At 45.9% G+C, this 21,875-nt stretch overlaps 2 protein-coding genes across 6 annotated transcripts in view; one reads left to right on the top strand and one right to left on the bottom strand.

Annotated features, from left to right (window-relative positions):
• The window catches only part of LOC119660391 (E3 ubiquitin-protein ligase HRD1), a 27,801-nt gene extending 8,383 nt beyond the window's left edge, over nucleotides 1–19,418 (top strand). Inside the window, exons 3-9 of one of the 2 annotated variants that reach the window (XM_038068924.1) lie at nucleotides 11,599–11,655; nucleotides 11,721–11,909; nucleotides 11,984–12,363; nucleotides 12,866–12,991; nucleotides 13,063–13,331; nucleotides 13,391–13,650; nucleotides 18,183–19,418. In XM_038068924.1, coding sequence (XP_037924852.1) covers nucleotides 11,599–11,655; nucleotides 11,721–11,909; nucleotides 11,984–12,363; nucleotides 12,866–12,991; nucleotides 13,063–13,331; nucleotides 13,391–13,650; nucleotides 18,183–18,713 — 1,812 coding nt within the window. In that variant the 3' untranslated portion in view covers nucleotides 18,714–19,418. The remainder of the gene's footprint in view (nucleotides 1–11,598; nucleotides 11,656–11,720; nucleotides 11,910–11,983; nucleotides 12,364–12,865; nucleotides 12,992–13,062; nucleotides 13,332–13,390; nucleotides 13,651–18,182) is intronic. The other variant, XM_038068925.1, reaches the window with a different exon arrangement.
• LOC119660392 (cyclin-dependent kinase-like 4) overlaps nucleotides 19,370–21,875 on the bottom strand; it is a 21,430-nt gene continuing 18,924 nt past the window's right edge. For 3 of the 4 annotated variants that reach the window (XM_038068926.1, XM_038068929.1, XM_038068927.1), the window contains exons 5-7: nucleotides 19,939–20,034; nucleotides 19,702–19,881; nucleotides 19,370–19,641 (exon numbers count right to left, since the gene is read on the bottom strand). In XM_038068926.1, the coding sequence (XP_037924854.1) occupies nucleotides 19,540–19,641; nucleotides 19,702–19,881; nucleotides 19,939–20,034 (378 nt within the window). In that variant the 3' untranslated portion in view covers nucleotides 19,370–19,539. The remainder of the gene's footprint in view (nucleotides 19,642–19,701; nucleotides 19,882–19,938; nucleotides 20,035–21,875) is intronic. The other variant, XM_038068928.1, reaches the window with a different exon arrangement.

Genomic DNA, 21,875 nt, shown 5'->3' with positions numbered 1-21,875 from the left:
GTAATAAATTTCGAATGCTGCAGATCCTGCCGCGCCACAAGAATTCTGACCCTGCGTCCCATATCGTTCGGCGAGTCGATAATGGAGTCAAAATCAGCGGTAAAGTACCTAGGGTTGACTCTTGACTCAAAGATGAGCTTTTTTCAGCAAATCAAAGCAGCAGCGAAGAAGGCTGCAGCTGGAGTTTCGGCGTTAAGTAGGCTAATGACAAACATTGGAGGTCCTACGTTTAGCAGGCGACGTCTTCTGATGAGTTCAACGCAGTCTGTCCTGCTCTACGGCGCAGAGGTATGGCCTGACGCTCTTAACAAGGAGGTATACCGTAAGCGTCTCGCTCAAGTACAGAGACGGGGAGCTTTGCGGATGGCGTCTGCGTGTCGCACTGTCTCTGAACCCGCCGTGATGGTGATCGCGGGAGTGATCCCCGTTGCCCTTCTTACTAAGGAGCGTGAAGCCATATACAAGCGAAAGGGAGATGAGCTAAGGGAAGTAATTACTCGCGAAGAGCGGCAACGCACTCTAGACGAGTGGCAGCTCTCGTGGCAAAATGAAACTAGAAGCAGATGGACTGCGCGGCTCATCGGCAACTTAGGTGCGTGGCTGAATCGGAAACATGGTGAGCCTGACTATTTCCTTACCCAATTTTTAAGTGGGCATGGAAGTTTTCAGTCTTACCTGCACAAATTGGAAAGGCGCGATCTCCGGATTGTGTGTTTTGCAATGGAGTTGTGGACGACGCCCACCACATTTTTTTTTCTTGTGGAAGATGCGATGGGGTTCGTCAGCAGCTCTATTTAAAGACAGGGGATCTCTCTCCAGACAACATTGCCGAAGAGATACTGAGGAGTGCTGACAGGTGGAACCGTGTTCCCCATTACGTTCGGGTCCTTCTCGTTGGTAAGAAGGTGGAGCTCGACCGGTGGAGGAGCCGGATAGCAGGGGGTTCCTTGAACTGACAGTTTCCTTCCTCCTCTCCCCTTCCGTTGGTGAAAAGAATTCCCTGATTGGAAGGCTCCGCAAGGCGGGAGAGTTCGGGGACTAGCCCGAAGTAATGTGACAAACGATTCCAGGCTAGCTCTCTGACGATGGGTAGGTGTTTAGTTAGTAGTCCGACCACGTACCGAACCGGGAGTCCAACACTGTGTGCGTAAATGCATTCACCTACCCTACCACAAAAAAAAAAGAGCTTTGACCCTATGGTGAGACGTTTCGACCGGAACAGTTTTTGTAAGCTCAAATAGTCTCTGTTGGCTGCCAACAAGCGTAGGCAGATTTCATCATCGTAGCTGTTATCGGTTGTGATTTTCGACCCTAGATAGAAATTATCAACGGTCTGAAAGTTGCAATCTCCTATCTTTATTCTTCCCGTTTGACCAGAGCGGTTTGATGTTGTTGGTTGGTTGGTTTTCGGTGCTGACGTTGTCACCATATATTTTGTCTTGCCTTCATTGATATGGAGCTCAAGATCTCGCGCTCGATCTAGATGAAGGCAGTTTATACGTCTTGGGTGGTTCTTCCCATGATGTCGATATCGTCAGCATAGGTCAGTAGTTAGGTGGACTTAAAGAAGGTCGTACCTCTTGCATTTACCTCAGCATCATGGATCACTTTTTCCAGAGCCAGTTTAAAGAGGACGCATGATAGGGCATCCCTTTGTCGTAGACCGTTGTTGATGTCGAATGGTCTCGAGAGTGATCCTGCTGCTTTTATCTGGCCTCGTACATGGGTCAGGGTCAGCCTAGTCAGTCTTATCAATTTCGTCGGGTTATCGAATTTTCTCATGGTCGTGTACACTTTTACCCTGGCAGTGCTATCATAGGCGACCTTAAAGTCGATGAAGAGATGGTGCAACTGTTGTCCATATTCCAACGGTTTTTCCATCCCTTGCCGCAGAGAGAAAATCTGATCTGTTACTGATTTGCCTGGAGTGAAGCCTCTTTGGTATGGGCCAATGATTTTCTGAGCGTATGGGGCTAACCGGCCTAGCAAGATAGTGGAGAATATCTTATAGATGGTACTCAGCAACGTGATACCTCTATAATTGCTGTACTGTGTGATATCTCCCTTTTTATGTATAAGACAGATAATGCCTCGTTGCCAGTCGTCAGGCAATGATTCGCTGTCCCATACCTTGAACATCAGTTGATGAACCACTTGGTGTAATTGGTCGTCTCTATATTTAACCAATTCGGCTGTAATTCCATCGGCTCCTGGCGACTTATGATTTTTTAGTCGATGAATTGGACGCACTGTTTCTCCTATACTTGGTGGTGGCAGTATTTGTCCGCCGTCTTCAGTTGGCGGGACCTCCAACTCGCCGATGTTCTGGTTGTTCAGTAGCCCACCAAAGTACTCAACCCATCGCTCCAATATGCCGCTTTTGTCGGAAATAGCTTTCCCTCTTTGTCTCGGCAGGATGGGCATCGAGGTGTATAAGGCTTCATCCTGCTGACTTGCTAGTAAAACTTCCGCGCCTGGTGCGGTTGCTCCCTGTACTTTTTGAGTTCATAGACCAGCTGGTTCTCTCAGACTTCCTTTTTCCGTCGATGAAGTCGCTTCTCCGCTCGCCGGGGTTCGTGATAAGTCTCCGCGCATGCCCGCGTTCTTTGAGAATGCAACATTACTCGGCATGCAGCATTCTTCCGTTCCGTAGCTAACTTACATTCATCGTCAAACCAGCCGTTCCGACTCCTTTTGTGGCTGGGGCCAATGAATCGCCTGAATACGGTCTCCGTCCCTGCTTGGCTGTTAAAATCCCCAAGTATGATTTCGATATCATATCTAGGAGAGGCTTCGAGGGTTCACTCTACTGCCTCGTAGAAGATATCCTTCTCCGACTCTGCAGTCTCGTCTGTAGGGCCGTGAACGTTAATGAGGCTTATGTTTCTAAATTTGCCTCGCAAGCGCAGAGTGCATAGCCTTTCGCTTATATTTTCAAAGCCGATAACAGCAGGTTTAATTTTTTGGCTGACTTAGAAACCTACTCCGAGCACATGGTTCACTGGATGGTCGCGATAATATATGGTGTAACGACTCTTCTCCTAGAAATCGGTCCCTGTCCAACGCATCTACTGTAACGCTGTTACATCAGCCCTATATTGGGACAGGGTATCGGCTAGCTGCTCAGCAGCTTCATCTCTGTACAGGGAGCGCACGTTCCATGAGAAAATCGTTATTCCTTTGTCGTTGCTGGGTTAGTCGTTGTATTATCCGTTCAGTCTGAGGCTCCTGTTTGTAACAAGTTGTTTTCCGTGTAGGGTTGTCAGCCCTACCCAACCCCCAACCTGGAGGACTAGTTGGTACAATTTGTCCCGTTTTTAGGCGCAGGAGACTCATCTTCATCCTTTTCCGTCTGCAGCTTTTCGTTGAGAAAGAGCTTCCAGCGATCACCACGTGGAGGTGGAGATAGGGTTTGGTAGTAGAGCTGTTGGTGTTGGTTCAGCAGGCGTTTCTTAGGTTTTATGCCCCATCGTGGGTACCAATCCCCGTTTCGCTCTGGGACCTATACTACCCTTTGACCACCATGTTATTCCTTGGTATCAATAATTCGGAATACCGTCTAGAAGGAATATCAATCTTCCGTCGGTTTAAGCAGCTCCCGGCGTCACTGATACTACCGGCCATCCTGAATATTGCCTTCCTTTCCTGCATCTGTATGTGCAGACGGAGGGGATTAATCCCAGACCTTCAGGGATGCCGTTGGGCACATCATCATTGTCCCACTGATACACACACAAGCCTGTCTTTTTTTCCTGCTATCTACCTACAAGTCATCAGAGCCCTCGTGGCTTTTCGACAAGTGTTTCCGACATGGGTCTTCCAGAGTAGTTTTTGGTCTAGCGTGATTCCTAAATATTCGACCTCTGTTTCTTGTTTCACCTCCATGTCATGTAACCTTATGGCTCTCAGGTGATGAAGCTTACGTTTCCTAGTAAATGGTACTATAGTGGTTTTAGCTGGATTGATACACAATCCCACCTTCTTGCACCAGGCACTAGTAACCCTTAGTCCAGTTTGTTTCTATCACATAGGGTATCCTGATATTTGCCCCTACAGGTTAAAAAAATGTTGACCGCGTAAACTCTGCACCTATATTCCAGTATTTGTTAGCACGTCCAGGAGTTCGTCCACTACCATACTCCACATAAGCGGCGATAGTACCCCAGCTTTAGTAGTATTCATGACAATAGAATTTATACCTGTCAGTACTTCTAGTTGCCTACTCTCTAGCCTTTTGTCCATACAGAAAGCCAGTGCTATTGAAGCGCCCATAGTGCTAATTCTTTTGTTTCTATGGCATCCCCTAGTACCTCTGTCAGCTGATACAGAGCAGTTTAAGTTGACCGTCCTGCCCGGTAAGCGTCTTGTTGGCGATTACTCTTTAGAACGTTAGTTCTAATATAGTTGTCTATGACCTTCTCCACCGTTTTGAACGAAGTCTGAAAGATTTAGATTGAAAAGCATTATTTTTATCCGCTTTTGTCCATCTCCATGTTATTGGTATATATCCCAAAGCTATGCTGCCCTTAACCCTCAGAAGAGACTCTAAGATGATTCCTAAGTCTCTCTAGATTAATGCTGGGAAAATGCCATCTACTGCGGGTATTTTTAGTGGTTTAAAAGTTCCCACTGTCCACATTACTCTAGCTTCTGAACAGACCTATTTTGCTAGTTTCCAGTTCTCCTTTCTTCCCCTTTTTTTCGTTGTTGGGGTGCCAGGCATACGCCTACCGCCGTGAGTTAGGACCCCGGGAAATGAGTTCTAGGAAGCAGGTGTACCCTGTCCTCCTCATTCTCGGTAAAAGTCCCACAAACAGACAGAGGATATTGCCCCGTCTTTGGCTACATCCTTGTAAAGCTTGGTTGCTTCTCTGATCTGTTCCATCCCTTTATAGAATTTCCTGAAACTGGTCCGTTTTGCTTCCCTGATCGCGTTGCTATACGCAGTCAGTGCATTTTTTTACCTCTGCCAGTCCCTGGTTTATTTTGCCCGGTTGAACTATTTTCGTACCTCTGTTTCCATTCTGGCCAGCTTTCTGTTCCACCATGGTACATCCCTTGATGACTTAATTGTCTTACCCGGACAGCTGGCCTCATATGCGTCAATGACAACTGTGTGGAGGCTCTCTGCCACTGTTTCTAGTTCCAGTTCGCTCCCGATGTCACCGCCCCCTTGAAGGTGAGCCATGTTGTTGCTCCGGTGCGGTGCATAGGATACCCGATCCATTCTCCTGGGATTCCTTATTATTCTTTTTATTTCGGAGTTACCCTCAATGTCGAATCTGATTATTCTGTGATTAGACACAGGGCTAATTCGACACCCTCCAATTCCTGACCAGCCCGTTCACTAGAATATTTCCTAGAGTTATGTGTAGTTCCTCCTGTCTAGTGCTGGTCAGGTAGGTTATATATTTCTAACCTCTTGTTAAGAATAAGTTCAAGGAGGTACTCACCTCTTCGATTGGTGTCGCTGGTTCCCAAGACTTCGTGATGGGCGTTAGCATCGTAGCCGAAGAGAAATGGTAACGCCCTCTTCTTACAGTACTTCATCAGTTTAGCGACTTGTTCCAGTGGAACCTGAATGTCATCACTTGGAAAATATCCCGATACCACGACTGCCTCTCGAGTGCTCCTCACGGTCTCCAATAAGACTTGGATAGCCACAAGGTCTTCGGTTAGGAGCTCTGAAAGACGTATATATTTTAAATTGCGTTTAAGAATTGTGCAAGCTCTTGGTTTTTCACAAAAGAAGTCCCAAATTACCTGCATGCTTCCCCCTTGCAGATCGCGAATCTGCTCCCGGTACATTCAGCACTATTCTCCTTGGAACTTGCCCTTGCAATTACCGCAGATGCACCTCTCACATGATGGAAATTTATCTGGGTTATTTTCGTGCTGGCTATTGGCTCCGTTATTGTTTGGAGTTCTTCTCGACTGTCGGAGTATCGCCGTCCTCCTCCGATGTGGCGCTTTCCTGCGTGTCGCTGTCCACCCTGAGCCCTAGAAGTCCGAGCTCTAGGTCGTCCAGCTTCTGCTTATCAGTTGCAGCGTATTAAGTGAAATGATAATGAAACCTGGCGTCCTGATCTACGTCATCGCTCAATCTCAGGCAGGATTCGTCACGTCTTCTTTTTCTACCATAGATACTACCCTTATAGACTTTTTGGGTTGGATCATCCTCATGCATACGGATCGAATGACCCGTTCACCGCAACCTATTCAGCCGGATTTTATCCACAACCAGACGGTCGGGTTATCGCTCATGAATTTTATCGTTATATAGACTAGGAAATCGTCGATCCTCTTTTAGGGGGCCAAACATTTTTCGGAGAATTCTGCTCTCTGAAATTCAGTCATATCAGAGCATCATCACCATTTTGAGAGCGAGGAATAAAGATACGTCTCCGACTCACACAAGATAGAGCAAATTGCAAGGTATTCGCTTTCTCTCGGAGTCATGTGATGAAGGAAACACTGTTTTGGTGATCGTATCAGTAATGGTGGAAGGTCTATGAATTTCTGCAAATTTTACCGTCTTGTAATTGGTGGCACATTTTTCAAGCACAGAGACGCCCATTAAGTCAGTTGGGTTTTAACTGACTGACACACACACCAGTCAGAACGATCACTTTATGATTAATAGTCGATTTAGAAGTTGTCTCCTAGATGTGCGCAAAAAAAGGATGCGACATCGACCTAGAGGAATCACCATCTGGTGGCCGCTTACATTCCCTCGCGTATTGCCTCCGCCACTTCTCGAAATTCAGCGTAGTATACGTCATGACAAGGGAATTTGCTGTTGTGCTGGACAGGAAAGCGGAAAATGCCGCCGAACGCAATAATTTCAGAAGTGTATACCGCATTGGTGGGTGTCCGGATAGCTGAGTGGTTAGAGCAGAAGGTTGCGGTCCAAATCTCACTGGTGGGAGTGGAATTCGTATCGTGATTTGACATCGAATACCAGTCGACTCAGCTGTGAATGAGTGCCTGAGTCAGAGCAAGGTAATAGTCTCGGGCGAGCGCAATGCTGACCACATTGTCTCCTATAGGATATTGTAATCCTGTAGTGTACCATTACGCCGAATGGAATGTCCTAACACACTTCAAGGCCCTGATCCAATTGGATTGTTGCGCCAACGATTATTACTATTATACCGCATCTTTCGATGGTTCTGTGAAGGACGTCAACGGTCGACTTCTCATCAACGTTAATGAACAACTGAATAGGTGGAAAGAACACTTCACCGTAGTTCTTGATCGTATTACACCCGGTGAGGTTCCTCTTGTAGATGAAATGGCTAGTCAACGTGATTGCTCCTCCAAGCAGGGGGAAATCATTTCGGCCATCAATACACTTAAACGAAGTGCACCCAGGCTTGACGGTCTACCCGCAGAATTCTTTATCGCTGCTCCTGCAGTCACTGCAGATTTGCTGCTTCCACTCATACGGAAATCTTGGGAATTCGAGACGTATCCCAGAGAGTGGAAGAAGGATGTGATCGTTAAGATTCCAAAAAGTGATAATAGCTACAATAATTCTGGAACGCATCAAGGAACATCTTAAAAGCTTGATCGACAGAGACCAGGCTGGTTCTCGCTCCGGATCCTCCTGCATTGAGCACATCAACATCCTACGTATCATTTTGGGACATTCCGAAGAAACTATAGTCATTACCAGAGCGATATATGATGACGCATAATGTCACGTGCTGCACCGAGGTAAAGTTTCAGAGGATTTTAAGGCTGCATCCTCCACCGATATTACTTCTTGTTGTTATTGGTGACGTTCTTCATGCTGCCTTGTTTGAGGACGTGGAGGAATTCAGTGGATGATGACATTTTTCCTCAAACACCTCGACTACTCTGATGACATCTGTTTGCTCTCTCACCGAGTGATTGACTTTGGCCAAATGACTTTGTAAGAGAAAGAGAGGTAAGTAGAGCTGGACTGATGATAAGCACCAACAAAGCGTTCTCAATCTGACGGGTTATCCGCATTAATGTTCACACCATCGAAGGTGTTGAACAATTTCTATATCTAAGAAGCGTGGTTTCTCCCGACGGTTTATATTGGACTGGATATCGCCCGACACATAAACAGCGCTAGACCAGCTTTCACTACCCTGTTTAAAATGCAGCTATCTCACCTAGCTGAGACTGTTCTGTGCTAGTGCTCCTTTTGTGTCGCTATATAAGAGTAGCACATGGAAAGTGAACTCTACTGTTATTTAAAGTGTTCTAAACCTTTTTCAACAACTTTTTGCGTCGTATCATCGGAGTATCCTAGCCTGACACTATTTCAAACGAAGAACTCGGTCAGCGCATAGACCTGGCACTCATATGCGCTGTGATCGAAATACGAAAGTGGCAGTGGATAGGTCACACATTAGGGAGGGGTGACAATTTCATTGTGGGCTACGCCATGTAGTGGAATCTATTTTTCCAAGATGGCCAACAAATGGGTCGCCTCAAGGGCACTTAGCACAGAACTGTAGAGGATGAGTGGAAGTCGTGGGGGAGCTGAAAGGCATTTCAGGTAACCGTGAACCAATGCGCGTAGGTGTGGTTGACGCACTACATCCCACCAAGGGGCAAATGGCAACTATCATATATATAGGCCACGTATACGACGTATAGAACTCCATCAGGGAATTACACAGTTTGAAAAGGGTAAACATACCAAGAAGGGGATTTAGGGCCGTGAATGATAGTCCACAGGATATTGAACACTTCTATTGCGTTAATGATAAGAACGGTACTTTGCTTACCAACCGTCGACCCGCAACGGTTAGATGGCGAAAATACTTCGAGCAGATTTCAACTGAAGAATTTGCTCATCCTCCACTTCCACAATCATTGCCGACATTTGGACCAGTTCCACCTGTCAGCGCAACTTTTGGTGCTCAGAGGTGGCGGCGAGAAGATGGGGCGGCAACCCTATCGGCCAAACCAAAATCAAGTGGCCGAGGAGAACCTCCATAGTGGTGGCACCGGGAGACGCTGTAATCACTTTGGTTTGCCGGCCGTGATTCAGTAGGCGAATGCTCCAAAGGCCTAGTCAGGGCGATCAGACCCGAGTCTGCACAGGGACTCATCTGAAGTGGCAAATTGGTCACGAAACCTCACCAGGGGTATACTGGTACCATGGGAACCGAGATAGCCCCTGGACTCTCATACTTCGGGTGAACTCCCGTTGTATGTGAGTACAGCTCGGTTATTTGCGGTTGGCCCCCTAGTAGGAGCTTCATGGGGTTTGTTGATTATGCTCAAGCGAGAAGAGACCTGCGGGCCTCGGCGTGGTGTTGCGTTTCAACGCGGGTGCCGTAATCCTTAGTTCGGTAGAGATTTAGGTAGGTCTTGCATCCACCAGTATGAATGCTAAGCCATGCACTTGGTATAGACTGGTACCGTTGTTGCTTCTCTCAGCGGGGCTCTGATTGTGGTCACAAAATCAATCCGTATCTTAAGAAGACCGTGGGATTAAGTCGTCCAGACAGGTGCTCACGTTAAACCCTCAAGGACTTAACTGTCAGCGCAACTGAAGTCGAGGAGGCAATAAAACGAATGAAATCGGGGAAAGCCACAGGACCTGACGACGTCGCATCTGAGCTCTGGAAAGCGAAGAGCTGGGACACAACACTGTGGCTCAGTGAATTCTTCAATCGAGTTATTCAGGAAGGAAGAACACCATTTGACTGGCAAGAAAGTACCACTGTTCCAATATGGAAAAAGAGAGGTAGTCCAGCAGAGTGTTCAAATTACCGTCCGATCCGATTACTTTCGGATACCATGAAGATTTTTGAACGCATTCTTGACAACTGTATTCACGAAATCGTTGAAATAATCGTGAATAAAGCCGGATTTGTCAAAAACTGCGGAACTACTGACGCAATACACGCTGCGCGGTTACTCATGGAGAAACACCGTGAGAGACATCGCCCTCTTTACATTGCCTTTCTGGATCTAGAGAAAGCGTTTGACCGTGTGCCACACGAACTTATCTGGTATGCTTTACGACAAAACTTCGTACCAGAAGAACTCGTGCGCTGGGTTCAGTTGCTCTACCACGATCCGAAAAGTAAAGTTCGAAGTATGGCGGGTGTATCAAAATCGCTTCGTGTCTCTGTTGGTGTTCATCAAGGAAACACCCCCTCACCACTCCTCTTTGTTCTTGTTATGGACACCGTCAGACGGGATATCCAACGTCTAGCGCCCTACACACTGCTTTGTTTTCCTAGCATCTAATAGCAAAAATGATCTCGAGCAACTTGTCCAAAAATGGAGTGATCGCCTCATGCAGCACGGTCTCAGATTGAATCTAAACAAAACTGAATTTTTGACGACCGATCCCCATGAAACAGGCACAATCACTGTCAGCGGCAGTGATCTGGCCAGAACTGAGCGATTTAAATACCTCAGGTCAACGCTATCAGGAAATGGAGAACTGCGTTATGAAATTGCTTCATGCATTAACGCAACCTGGATGAAGTGGCGAACGTCTCAAATCTAAAATTTACCGCAATGTTGTCCGTCCTTTCACTCTCAATAGTTCTGAGTGTTGGCCAACTATAAAAGACAATGAACGGCGTCTTGCAGTAATGGAGACGAAGATGTTACGTTTGACTAGTGGCGTGACACGTTTTGGTCACATCCGAAATGAGGATATCCGCCATCGTTATGGGGTTGCACCGATCGTGGAAAAGTTGCGAGAGAAGCGTCTTCGATGGTATGGTCACCCAATTCGTGCTAACGAGAATTCACTTGCCAAGATTGGTCTGAACATCGAAGTCGATGGTAAACGACCAAAAGGCCGGCCTAAACAACGGTGGCTTGATACGCTGGATGGGGATTTAGAAGCCTCGAGATTGCACCCAGATCAGGCATTCAATAGAGCCAAATGGCGAAACCGATCACAACGAGCCGACCCCGCTTGTGAACGGGACAAAGCCTGAAGAAAAAGAAGAAGAACGATAGTCCATACGGGGAAGGCAAGAACGTAACACAAAACCAAACATTTTGGAAAAGCGGTTAATGATGTCAACGAAGTGGAAATTCAAATGAAATTTTTCATCGAAAGTTACACCCGGGTCTTGAAAGATGGACAGTAATGGTCATATTAGGTTGTCTACAACGAGAATAGAGAAAGGATGTTGTTGAGGGATTGAGTGAAAAGCTCATCCGAACACCAACAGTCCAGTGGAGACGAGACGGAGGCAAATAATTGAAAGTTGCCTGCATAAAGCAAACACGGGCGGGCAGGGGAGAATGGAGAGCGTTTCATTGATGAAAAACTGGAATAGTAGGGGTCCAAGTATAGAGCCTTGGGGAAGACAAGAAGAAGGAATGAGGGGACGGGACCAGTAACAATGAGAAGACCTCTGCAGGAAAGAAGGACCAATGTTCCGGCGTGAAATTGAGAACGTCTTTCAACCGACTCGAACCAAACAGCTTCCAGTAATTCTCAACTGACTAACAATTGTTTATTAACAGATTTTTGCAATACCTACAATTTAGCGCTCAATGTTTTTAGACAAAGATCTTGTTTATTCTAATTCATTTATTCTTTGGTTCTAAAAAACGTTTTTCCTCTCATTCCAGGTGATATATATTCAATTTTTTGTTATAGTACTTATGTTGGGTAAATTATTAAGAAAAGTAAGTACCACTTGTTTCCACTCGACTGAACGAATTTTGATTAAATTTTTCTCGTCTTACCAAAGATATTCCTGGGAACATTACGACCAGCCGAATTCGAGCATTTAATGGAACGATTCTGGTATGCTCTAACAGAAACATGTTTGGCATTCACAGTATTTCGAGACGACTTTAATCCGCGCTTCGTAGCACTTTTTACCGTATTATTGTTTCTTAAATCATTCCATTGGTTGGCTGAGGAGCGTGTGGACTATGTAAGTAAATGAAAGTTTCCTTCGTCCTTCATTATTGATTACTTATTGATTTCTATTTTTAAACTTCATTCCAGATGGAGAGAAGTCCAGTCATTGGTTGGCTATTCCACGTCCGCGTTGCCTCATTACTTTCAGTCCTTGGTCTCTTGGACTATTTAATGATTGTGCATGCATATGAGTCGGTAGCGCTGAAGGGTCCTACAGTTCAGCTTGTGTTTGGCTTTGAATATGCAATTTTGATTACGATGGTTGCGAACACAACGGTTAAGTATGTTCTGCATGCGGCCGAATTGCGCGCTGACAGCCCGTGGGAAAATAAGGCTGTATTTTTGCTGTATACTGAGCTGGTCATTGGACTGATCAGAGTCATATTGTATGTGCTGTTCGTTATTATAATGGCGAAAATCTATGCTTTACCGATGTTCGTATTCCGCCCAATGTTCTTCACAATGAGGTGAGTATCGGAAGTTGTATGTGTCATACGAACAAGGATTTAATTCAAATGTAATCTTCTATGCGTGAAGCGTAAGGCCCCCACATAATCTATTTCCATTACAATATTGGTGATAAGAATCATGCTTGGTCATTCATTTTCGACCTTTCATAATTCAAGTAGTCTGTTACCCGCGTAATCTGTTGCTCATTGCGTGTACTCATAAATAGTAAATGATATTCCGGAGTCACACGTCAGTAAAATCAATTCCAAAGCAGCAATCTGCCTATGATAATTTCACACGTAACAGCGCGTTATCCAATGACTTAATTAGCGACAATTGCCTTAATTAAAACCAGATAACAGCTGTTTTTTATGTTTTCCTCACACCGCTACTCTGTAGGCTTCCAGCCGGCACTGAACATCTGTTTACCGTGCATAAAATAGTCTCCCACATGCCCTCCTATTTTATTAGCAACGAAAACAACACCTAATCCACGCATCTGATTCCGATTGTTTACAGAAACTTCAAGAAAGCTCTGAACGATGTGATTATGTCACGGCGTGCAATACGAAACATGAATACACTCTATCCAGACGCTACACCCGAAGAACTGGCGATGTCTGATAACATATGCATTATTTGTCGGTAAGCACCGATCGTGCATTGTCTATGTGGTAGACTGTTTCTCTATTCGCTTTGTTTTCTATGTATTTCAGCGAAGATATGGTGAGTAATTCGAAAAAGCTGCCGTGCGGTCATATATTCCATACAACGTGTCTACGATCATGGTTCCAACGCCAGCAAACTTGTCCAACTTGTCGACTGAACATTCTGCGCACACCAACCAATGTCACTTCATCGCCTCCACCGCCACGTCCAGAGGGAGTGAATGCACCGAATATCAATCCAAATGCCGGCATACAAGTACCCCTGCCTGGATTCAACATGAACAACAATAATAACAACAACAACATAAACATTGGCCGTGAGTTGAAAATGAAACTATCTTAGTTGATTGATTGATCTATTTGTATTTGGTTTCAGAAGAAAATCCATTCACAAATCTGTTTGCGCAGAATTTCGGTCAAGCACAAGCTGGAGCAACGGGTGCGAATGCCGGTGGAAATGGAACAGCAGGACAGGTACCTCCTCATGTGCCACCGTTTGTTTTGCCACCATTTCCATTCATGGCCCCGTACGCTATACCGCCACCTCCCATGCCGCCTAATTTGAATACCTTAACGGATGAGGAGTTGCGGGCGCTAGAAGGGAATGAGAGGAGACATGTCGAGGAACGTTTAAAAGTGAGTGGCGTGATATTTTAATTAATTTGATAAGATACGCGGGTCATTTACAAAAACGATCAAATGTGTACTGATAACAGTGAAACTTTGGCTTGTGCAAGCTATGCGTGGCCCCCGTTACGTTTGAATGTTTGCAACTCTTAGGAGAAGTGTAGCGAAAGAATGAATATAAACAAACCGATTCACTGATGCATTGTCTCTGCCCGGGAGGAAATCGTTAGTCCCTATTTTTAAACCGATTCAGTTTAGAATAGATAATTATTTGCTTGAATTCATTTATTCCACAATCGCCAGATCCGAAACGTATCTGAGGCCAAGTTTGGAAGAGTTCGAATTTTGTAGAATTGTTTACACAGCTTTAAGACAAGCAAATTAAAAAAATAACAAACAAACGTCAACATAATGATAAAATCTTTACAACCTATGCAAACAGCGCTCACCACGATGTGTTTAAAGTGCTCTACTCAGCTATCTTCAACAGAGTGCTACTCGGAACATGTGTGTATGTTAAGTTAAGTTTATTGTGTCTTTTACCCAATAGGTGTCGTCAGTGACCTTTAACGGGTCGCTTACGATACGGGGTGTGACGTCCCCGACGTGCCCGAGTAAGTAGTTTTGACCCCCTAGCTGGCAGTATACCTGCGTCTTAAGTAGTAGCCTCGAGAAAGCTTCTCGGTGAAGAGCGAATCGCGAATGACCGGTAGACATCGGGACACACTGAGAGTCTCCGGAGCCGCCGACAACTTTCTGTTGACGTCGATGGGGTGATGTGAGCGTAGCTCTGCCAAGGTGGTAGTTATGACGTGTATCAGGAACCAGGCCCTGGTCGGGTAGTGTGCATTGAACCGTGCGCAGCGCGAACGCTGATCCGTCTATGAATTCGCTAAGCGTAAGTCAGGCCTCAGGGAACTGGGGTAGAGGCTGCGTTCCTAACTATTGCAGCCCGCTCCCTTGCACTCGATGCGCTGGTTAGTTTTCCATGGAAAATACACATAAATTAATAAAAAATATCGACAAAACAACAGGGAAGGAGGAAGAGCTGAGTGCGTTTGGCTGCAGCACAAAAATGCGTCGTTCACCGTAGCGATTAGCGAAAGAGGGCGGGAGGACTGACACCGTGACACCGTGGCGCCCAAATAAAGAGGAAGCCTTATCAAGTGGCGCGACTGACCGTACGGAGATAGCAACTTCAATACCTTGTAGTGCCCCTGTTCCGAAAGAAAGCTCAGTCAGAATCGCCAGTCCTGAGCAGATGGATTCGGACACAAACCGAATGCAAGTGCAGTCGACCGTCCTAGCCGGAGCCGAAGAGGAAAGGTTCATCAGGAAATGCGCGGCAGTGATGAAGCGTGTGCGGTCGGCAACGTTCCTCCAGAAGAACGTCAGCAAAGGCGCCAAAACCGGGCTGTGATGGAACTGGAGGAACTATTGACTGTATCTCCTTGTATAGGCGAGCGTGGAGAGCAGCGGAAGACGATTGCAGAGCACAAACAGTCGCATTCTCCACTAAGAAGGCTGCTTGCGTCAAATGGACCGCAGATAGCCTGCAAAGCGAACTGAGGAAAAAGCGGAAAGAGGACGACGTGCCTGAAAGAGACTTGATCGAAGTAGTTTCCAGGGCCCAGCAAAAGAGGGCGAAGAAGGAAAAAAGGAAACAACCGACAACGCCGCCAGAGATTCGTCTGTCCAAAGACAAGGAGGCTGCAAACTATAAGCCAGGAGCAGAAAAGACGAGGAACGGAAGGGGGACTAGACCGTCGGCTCTGCTCATTAAGCCGACGGAAGGTGAGACAAGTCCTTAGTGAAATCCGCTACAGGGTGAAACCCGAAGGCAATGGAGTAGAGGTGTCTTCCATACGGAAAACAAGTCGAACTGGGCCCGTTTTGCGAAGCGGTGGTCAAGGAGTTATTGGAAGAGAAGGCTCTTGTTTCCAGCCTAGAGCCCATGTGCTCCTCCTTGACTGCCTCACAGAAAAGGTCGAAGTGGAGGAGGCCATAAATCGTGAATGTCCAGAGGTAACCAATGACCGGATAGGTATCATCTCTGTAAATGCTCGAGGCCAAAAGCTCGCCGTGGTGGAAGTCCCCGAGCAATATATGAGAAAACCCCTTAGCAGCGGGAGAATCAAAATTGGATGGGTAGTATGCAGGGTACGAATGCGGATAGTCCCCACCAAGTGCTACAGGTGTCTGGACTATGGACACATGTCAGCAGCTTGCGAAGGACCGGACAGGATGACAGCATGTTGAAAATGCACGGAAGCAAATGCAGATCTAGTGCTAATTAGCGAGCAATATCGAAACAGGGACCCGCCTCATAGCATCTCGACTTATCGGGTGCCGCTGCCATCTGGGTTCGGGACGACGTTCGGCTTCGTGTTCTTGCCGAAGGCCGAGGGAACGGGTTTGTCTGGATCCAGTGTTTAGGGATGACGTTTTTTAGTGTGCCAGATGCCGGACTTTTGGCGCCAGCGTGATGCTCTGGAAGACGCTGTTTCGAGCACGGAGGAACGAATCCTGGTAGGCAGTGATTTTAATGCCAGGGCCCTTGAATGGGGCATGCCAGAGGGAAACGGATTCTGAAAATGGTGCCGAGAATCGGGCTCGTAGTTTTCAACATCGGATCCACGCCAACGTTTCGACGCCCAGGCTGTGATGGAAGCACTCCTGACATCACTTTTGCGTCGGAATCTCTGGCATCATCGGTGGACGGGTGGCGAGTCCTGGAAGACTTCTCGACAAGTGATCACCAGTACGCGTTCGAAGTGGTTGACGCTACTTGCCGGCGAGCACCAACACGACGCTCCCCCTGCGTGTCGCGAGGGTGAACATTGGGAAGTTCGTCGAAGCTCTTGGAGCAGGTAGGGCTGCGCTGGGGGCACTCCGGGGGGGAGGGGGGGGTGGTAGCAGCTGACACTGTCATAAATTCAATGATAAACCTGATAACGCTGGCATGTGAGGCTTCCATGCTCCGGAGGGGTCCCAGCCATGACGAGTCTTCTATGTACTGGTGGACGGCAGAAACTGCCGACGTACAGAAGGAGTGTCATAAGCTCGGCCTCCTCTATGTGTTTTAACACTGCTGTGGACTAGCTGTTTTCTTTAATAATAATAATAATGGGTCGACTGGTATCCGACGTCAAATCACGGTACAAATCCCACTGCCACCAGTGCTGTTTTCTTTGCCCTACATAAATCATATCCACTCTGGGCAGGAAATCTTATAAATGCCGCTTTTTCGGTACTGTTTCTTATTTTTGACTGATTATATCCCGGTCCTCAGTATGTATCGTCCACTGGTCGAGGTGACCCGGTATCCACGTTTATGTAGCCGCCTTTTGATGTTCTGCGTTCGACCCGAGTAGATTAATGTTACCATTGCCTTGGTTCTGTGTTTGGCTCCTGGAGGAGTGTCAAAAATTGTTGCCTGAAGACCTAGCGTAGTTTCTTTTTGATATGCTTTCGATGAAATTCCTGTTGTATCCGTTTTCTTCATTTCCTTTCTTCTTTTTTCCTCGCTGAGCGGTGTTATGACCATCCTGTGAATCGCAAAGTTGTATGCCGCCATCTTGGGATGGGAATCGTGGTTTGAGGTGTATGTGATGATTCGTTGTATTTGGGTCGGTTTCCTGTAAATGTCGAATTAAAAATCTTCTTTTTCCCGGATTATTTTTAAGTCCAGGAACGGTATCTTCCCTACCTTTTCGATCTCCATTGTGAATTCGATGTTCCTGTGTTTTTCTCCTTTTGATGATTGATAATACAGCAAGCGAAGGCCGTAAGGTCAGTTGAAACCCAACTGATCTTACGACAAGTTCTGCGCTCGAAAAATGTGTCACCAATGGTGAGGCGATGGAAGCTGCAGAAATCCTTAAACTACCCACCATTATCGTTACAGTCGCCAAAACCGTACTTCCTCTTCACAAGTAAGAGCAAGTGGTTGTCAGAGTCGATTTTGGCATTCCGATCACATATCACGACCAGAATGTAGCCTTTCCTGCTACTTAGAACACACAATTGTGATGGTCCCTAACCTGGACCGGAAAATCCTGTCAGAAACCAGCTCCCAGGTCAAGAGAGCGCGCCTTGCGGTAGCCGTCATTAGTCATTTGGCTTTCCAGAATACAAAATCACTTTGCCGCAGGAAACAGAGGAGTACTCCAGAGTCTCCACCATCTTCCTTCGCTTAGGCCCAGAATTTCGGGCTTATATCGTTGGAATTCTCTTCTCGGGTGGGAAAAAGCCAACATTCTGGGAACCTTCGGTACTGTTATTGTGGAGTGTGCTTTTTCGATAGCCAAAGGTCGTAGCCGTGAAGTCAGCTCCTACCGGAGGCGTTGTTGACGTTTCGGTACTATTAAAACTTCACAAATTTCTGTCTCTTTTAGTCGCCTCTTGCGACGAGCAGGGATGACTTTGAGTGTACTCCTAAGCCTGAACTCACAAGGCTCAATACAAAGCGAGCCCGGAACAACATTTTGACGCATGTACATTTTAAACCTTTTCTTATAAATTCTATCTCTCTTTTTCAGTTACTTCAAAACGTTCAACTACTACTTGATGCAGCCAATTCGCTTATGAATCAATATTCACTGGTCACCGCTCGTCTTCCACCAATTCCCGCTGCTGCCACATCATCAACCGTCGTGCCACCATCAACAGCAGTTTCAGGGGCGGCGTCAACATCATCATCAACACCAACCGCCAACAGTGTCTCGCCCGAACCCTCAACCAGCCAAGCTGCATTCGATCCCGCAGCCGCCAAATCAGCTACACCCAAAAAGGATATCATAACGCCCGTTAAAAGCGCTCAAATTGACACAAACAAACCCCAATCGACCCTACCCGAAATCGAGAAGGATGTTCGCATCGAGGATTTAGGTAGCGAGGAGCATGCAGATACAGTTAAGCATTCGCAACATAATTCCACGCCGACACCCAGCACGAGTAGACAAACGAGCGAAGTTGACCCGGACGACACTGAATTGTCCGAAATTCGAAGGAGAAGACTGCAAAAATTCCAACAACAGAATGATAGTGTGAAAACGACAACAAATGAATAAGAAGGATATGTTTGCTATATCATATTAATAATTAAATTAAAAACTGAAAAAAAAATCTGCAAAATAAGCAATTGATGTTTCCCACAAAAGACCCCCTGGATTAGAAGACATAGTTGCACCTCGTGTGTCCCGACTTGAAGTGATCCGTTGCCTGTTGGTTTTCTACGCGGATGGAATATTTAAGTATGAACCAAGCGAAATTTGTGTGAAAGTAGTTTGGAAATTCACCCCTACTCCTTGAGATGACGAGGACTTTCTCAATGAGGTTCCTTAAGTATCAGAAATTGTCAAGTTTACTTTCCCTTCAGTCCTTTTGCTCCTTAACCCAATGTATCTATCGTAGGGGAAGTGAATGACGATTTTAATTCGGGTGGAAAGTGTAGATGTTAATTTGTAAGTTTTGAGTTCCGGGGTCGGAGTCGGGATGAACTTTCCAATGAGGTACGTAGACAAATTGATTCAAGCGCTCAAAATGCGTTGTTTATGATGAAGTCGGAATTAAATTTAAGTTGATTTACGATGCTGTGAATCGTTGACTATAATAGCTCCTAATGCAATGATATCCTTGTACAAGTTTCGCTTTGTTCATAAAACTAATTGTAAATATGCATTAGATTTCCTCAAATGCATTTTTGTATAAACTAAGAAGTCCGTTATTTTTTAACTTTATTTTATTTATATCATAATATAACACACAAAACCTTTCATTTACTTTTTATTTACACTCGCATTCGGGGCTGTTCTACTTAAAACCGTTGTTTTATATTTTACGGGAATGTTCTCACGAATTTCAGTTGACTTTCTTTGCTCTCGGAACAGCCGTTCCCTAAATAGTGGGCAAATGATGTTCAGTCCGGTTGTATGTGTTCTTGAGCGGTTGCTTGTGCTCCTGCGTTCCCGGTAGCAGTGGCAACGACGTATTCGATGTCTTTAAAAATTATTATAAATATTTAATTTATCTCGATCTTTTCTCTTAATTTCTATTTACTTTTATTTTAAACAATGATAGAAATTTAAGAACCTTGGACTTGTCCCGCATGGCATTTAGGTCGGAACCGGCACCAAGACGTTCTAGTTCACGTTGTCGGGCGACGTAGTCGTCGAAATAGGAGTGACGTAGTAATTTATCACAGGTCCATCGTTTTGCAGGGTCTTTGTCAAGACATTTCTACGAAAGATTTAGTGTGTTTCAAAATTTGATGATTATCCATAGTGTGAATATTACCTTGAGAAAGTCCATGGTGAGTGGATTTTGTAGAGCCCTAGATGGCATTTTTTCTTCGAGTGGTTCTAGCGTTGGCGGGACAGGAAGAGTGATCCCCTGAAACAGATTAAGAGTACATGATTATGAGTTCATTTAAAGTTAAATTTCGATTCAAAAATGTAGTAAGACACGCCCGTTCCAACTCAACCGCGTGAACGCCGGAGTTAGAGCGGGTTCATGTCAGATTCGCAAACCTGCAGTCTCTGCAGCCCCAGCCGGCATCTCCTGTTAGGTATTACTTCGCGAGGTGGGTTTGCCTTAAGGTACGCGTGAAAAATGGCATGTTTTTAAGATTTGCCTGAGGTTGCCTTTCATCCCTTGGTGGGGTGTAACGGATCAAACACACCTACACTCCATCATTCGCGGCCACCTGACATGTGCTTCAGCTCCTCCCACGACTTCCCGAGAAGCTCGCACTCTACTTCTTTTTCTTCAGCCTTTGCCCCGTTCACAAGCGGGGTCGGCTCGTCGTGATCGGTTTCGCCATTTGGCTCTAGCGAATGCCTGATCTGGGTGCAATCTCGAGGCTTTTAAATCCCCATCCAGCGTATCAAGCCACCGTTGTTTAGGCCGGCCTTTTGATCGTTTACCATCGACTTCGATGTTCAAACCAATTCTTGTGAATTCTTGTTGACCATACCATCGAAGACACCTCTCTCGCAACTTTTCCACGATCGGTGCAACCCCAAACGATCCCGGGTATCCTCATTTCGGATGTGATCAAAACGTGTCACGCCACTAGACCAACGTAACATTTTCGTCTCCATTACCGCAAGACGCCGTTCAATGTCTTTTATAGTTGGCCAACAATCAGAACCATAGAGAGACAGGATGGACAACATTGCGGTAAATTTTAGATTTGAGATGTTCGTTGATACGTCGATCACAAAGAGGGTTCTGTTGTGGAACCAGGTTACATTAATGCGTGAAGCAATTTCATAACGCAATTCTACATTGGCTGATAAAGTTGACCCGAGGTATTTAAATCGCTCTGTTCTGGGCAGATCACTGCCGCTGACAGTGATTCTGCCTGTTTCATGGGGATCGGTTGTCAAAAATTCAGTTTTGTTTAAATTCAATCTAAGACCGTGTTGCATGAGGCGATCATTCCATTTTTGGAAAAGTTGCTCAAGATCATTTTTGCTATTAGATGCTAGGAAAACATCATTTGCATAAAGCAGTGTATAGGGCACTGGACGTTGAATATCCCGTGTGACGGTGTCCATAACAAGAACAATGAGGGGTGGTGGGAGGGCGCTTCCTTGATGACACCAACAGAGACACGAAGCGGTTTTGTTACATCCGCCATACTTCGAACTTTACATTTCGGATCGTGGTAGAGCAATTGAACCCAGCGCTTCAGTTCTTCTGGCACTAAGTGTTGTCGTGAAGCATACCAGATTAGTTCGTGTGGTACACGGTCAAACGCTTTCTCTAGATCCAGAAATGCAATATAAAGAAGGCGACACTTCTCACAGTGTTTCTCCATGAGTAACCGCGCAGCGTGTATTGCGTCAGTAGTTACGCAGCTTTTGACAAATCCGGCTTGATTCACGGTTATTTCAAAGATTTCGCGAATACAGTTGTCAAGAATGCGTTCAAAAATCTTTATGGTATGGGAAAGTAATCGGATCGGACGGTAATTTGAACATTCTGCTGGACTACCTCTCTTTTTCCATATTGGAACAGTGGTACTTTCTTGCCAGTCAAATGGTGTTCTTCCTTCCTGAATAACCCGATTAAAGAAATCACTAAGCCACAGTGTTGGGTCCCAGCTCTTCGCTTACCAGAGCTCAGATGCGATGTCGTCAGGTCCTTCGACTTTTCCCGATTTCATTCGTTTTATTGCCTCCGCGACTTCAGTTGCGCTGACAGTTAAGCCCTTGGGTGTTTAACGT

This window comes from Hermetia illucens, chromosome 6 (assembly GCF_905115235.1).
Source record: "Hermetia illucens chromosome 6, iHerIll2.2.curated.20191125, whole genome shotgun sequence".
Lineage (NCBI taxonomy): Eukaryota > Metazoa > Arthropoda > Insecta > Diptera > Stratiomyidae > Hermetia > Hermetia illucens.
The sequence above is the reverse complement of the archived record's forward strand: the minus strand, read 5'-3'. Positions and strand labels throughout refer to the sequence as shown.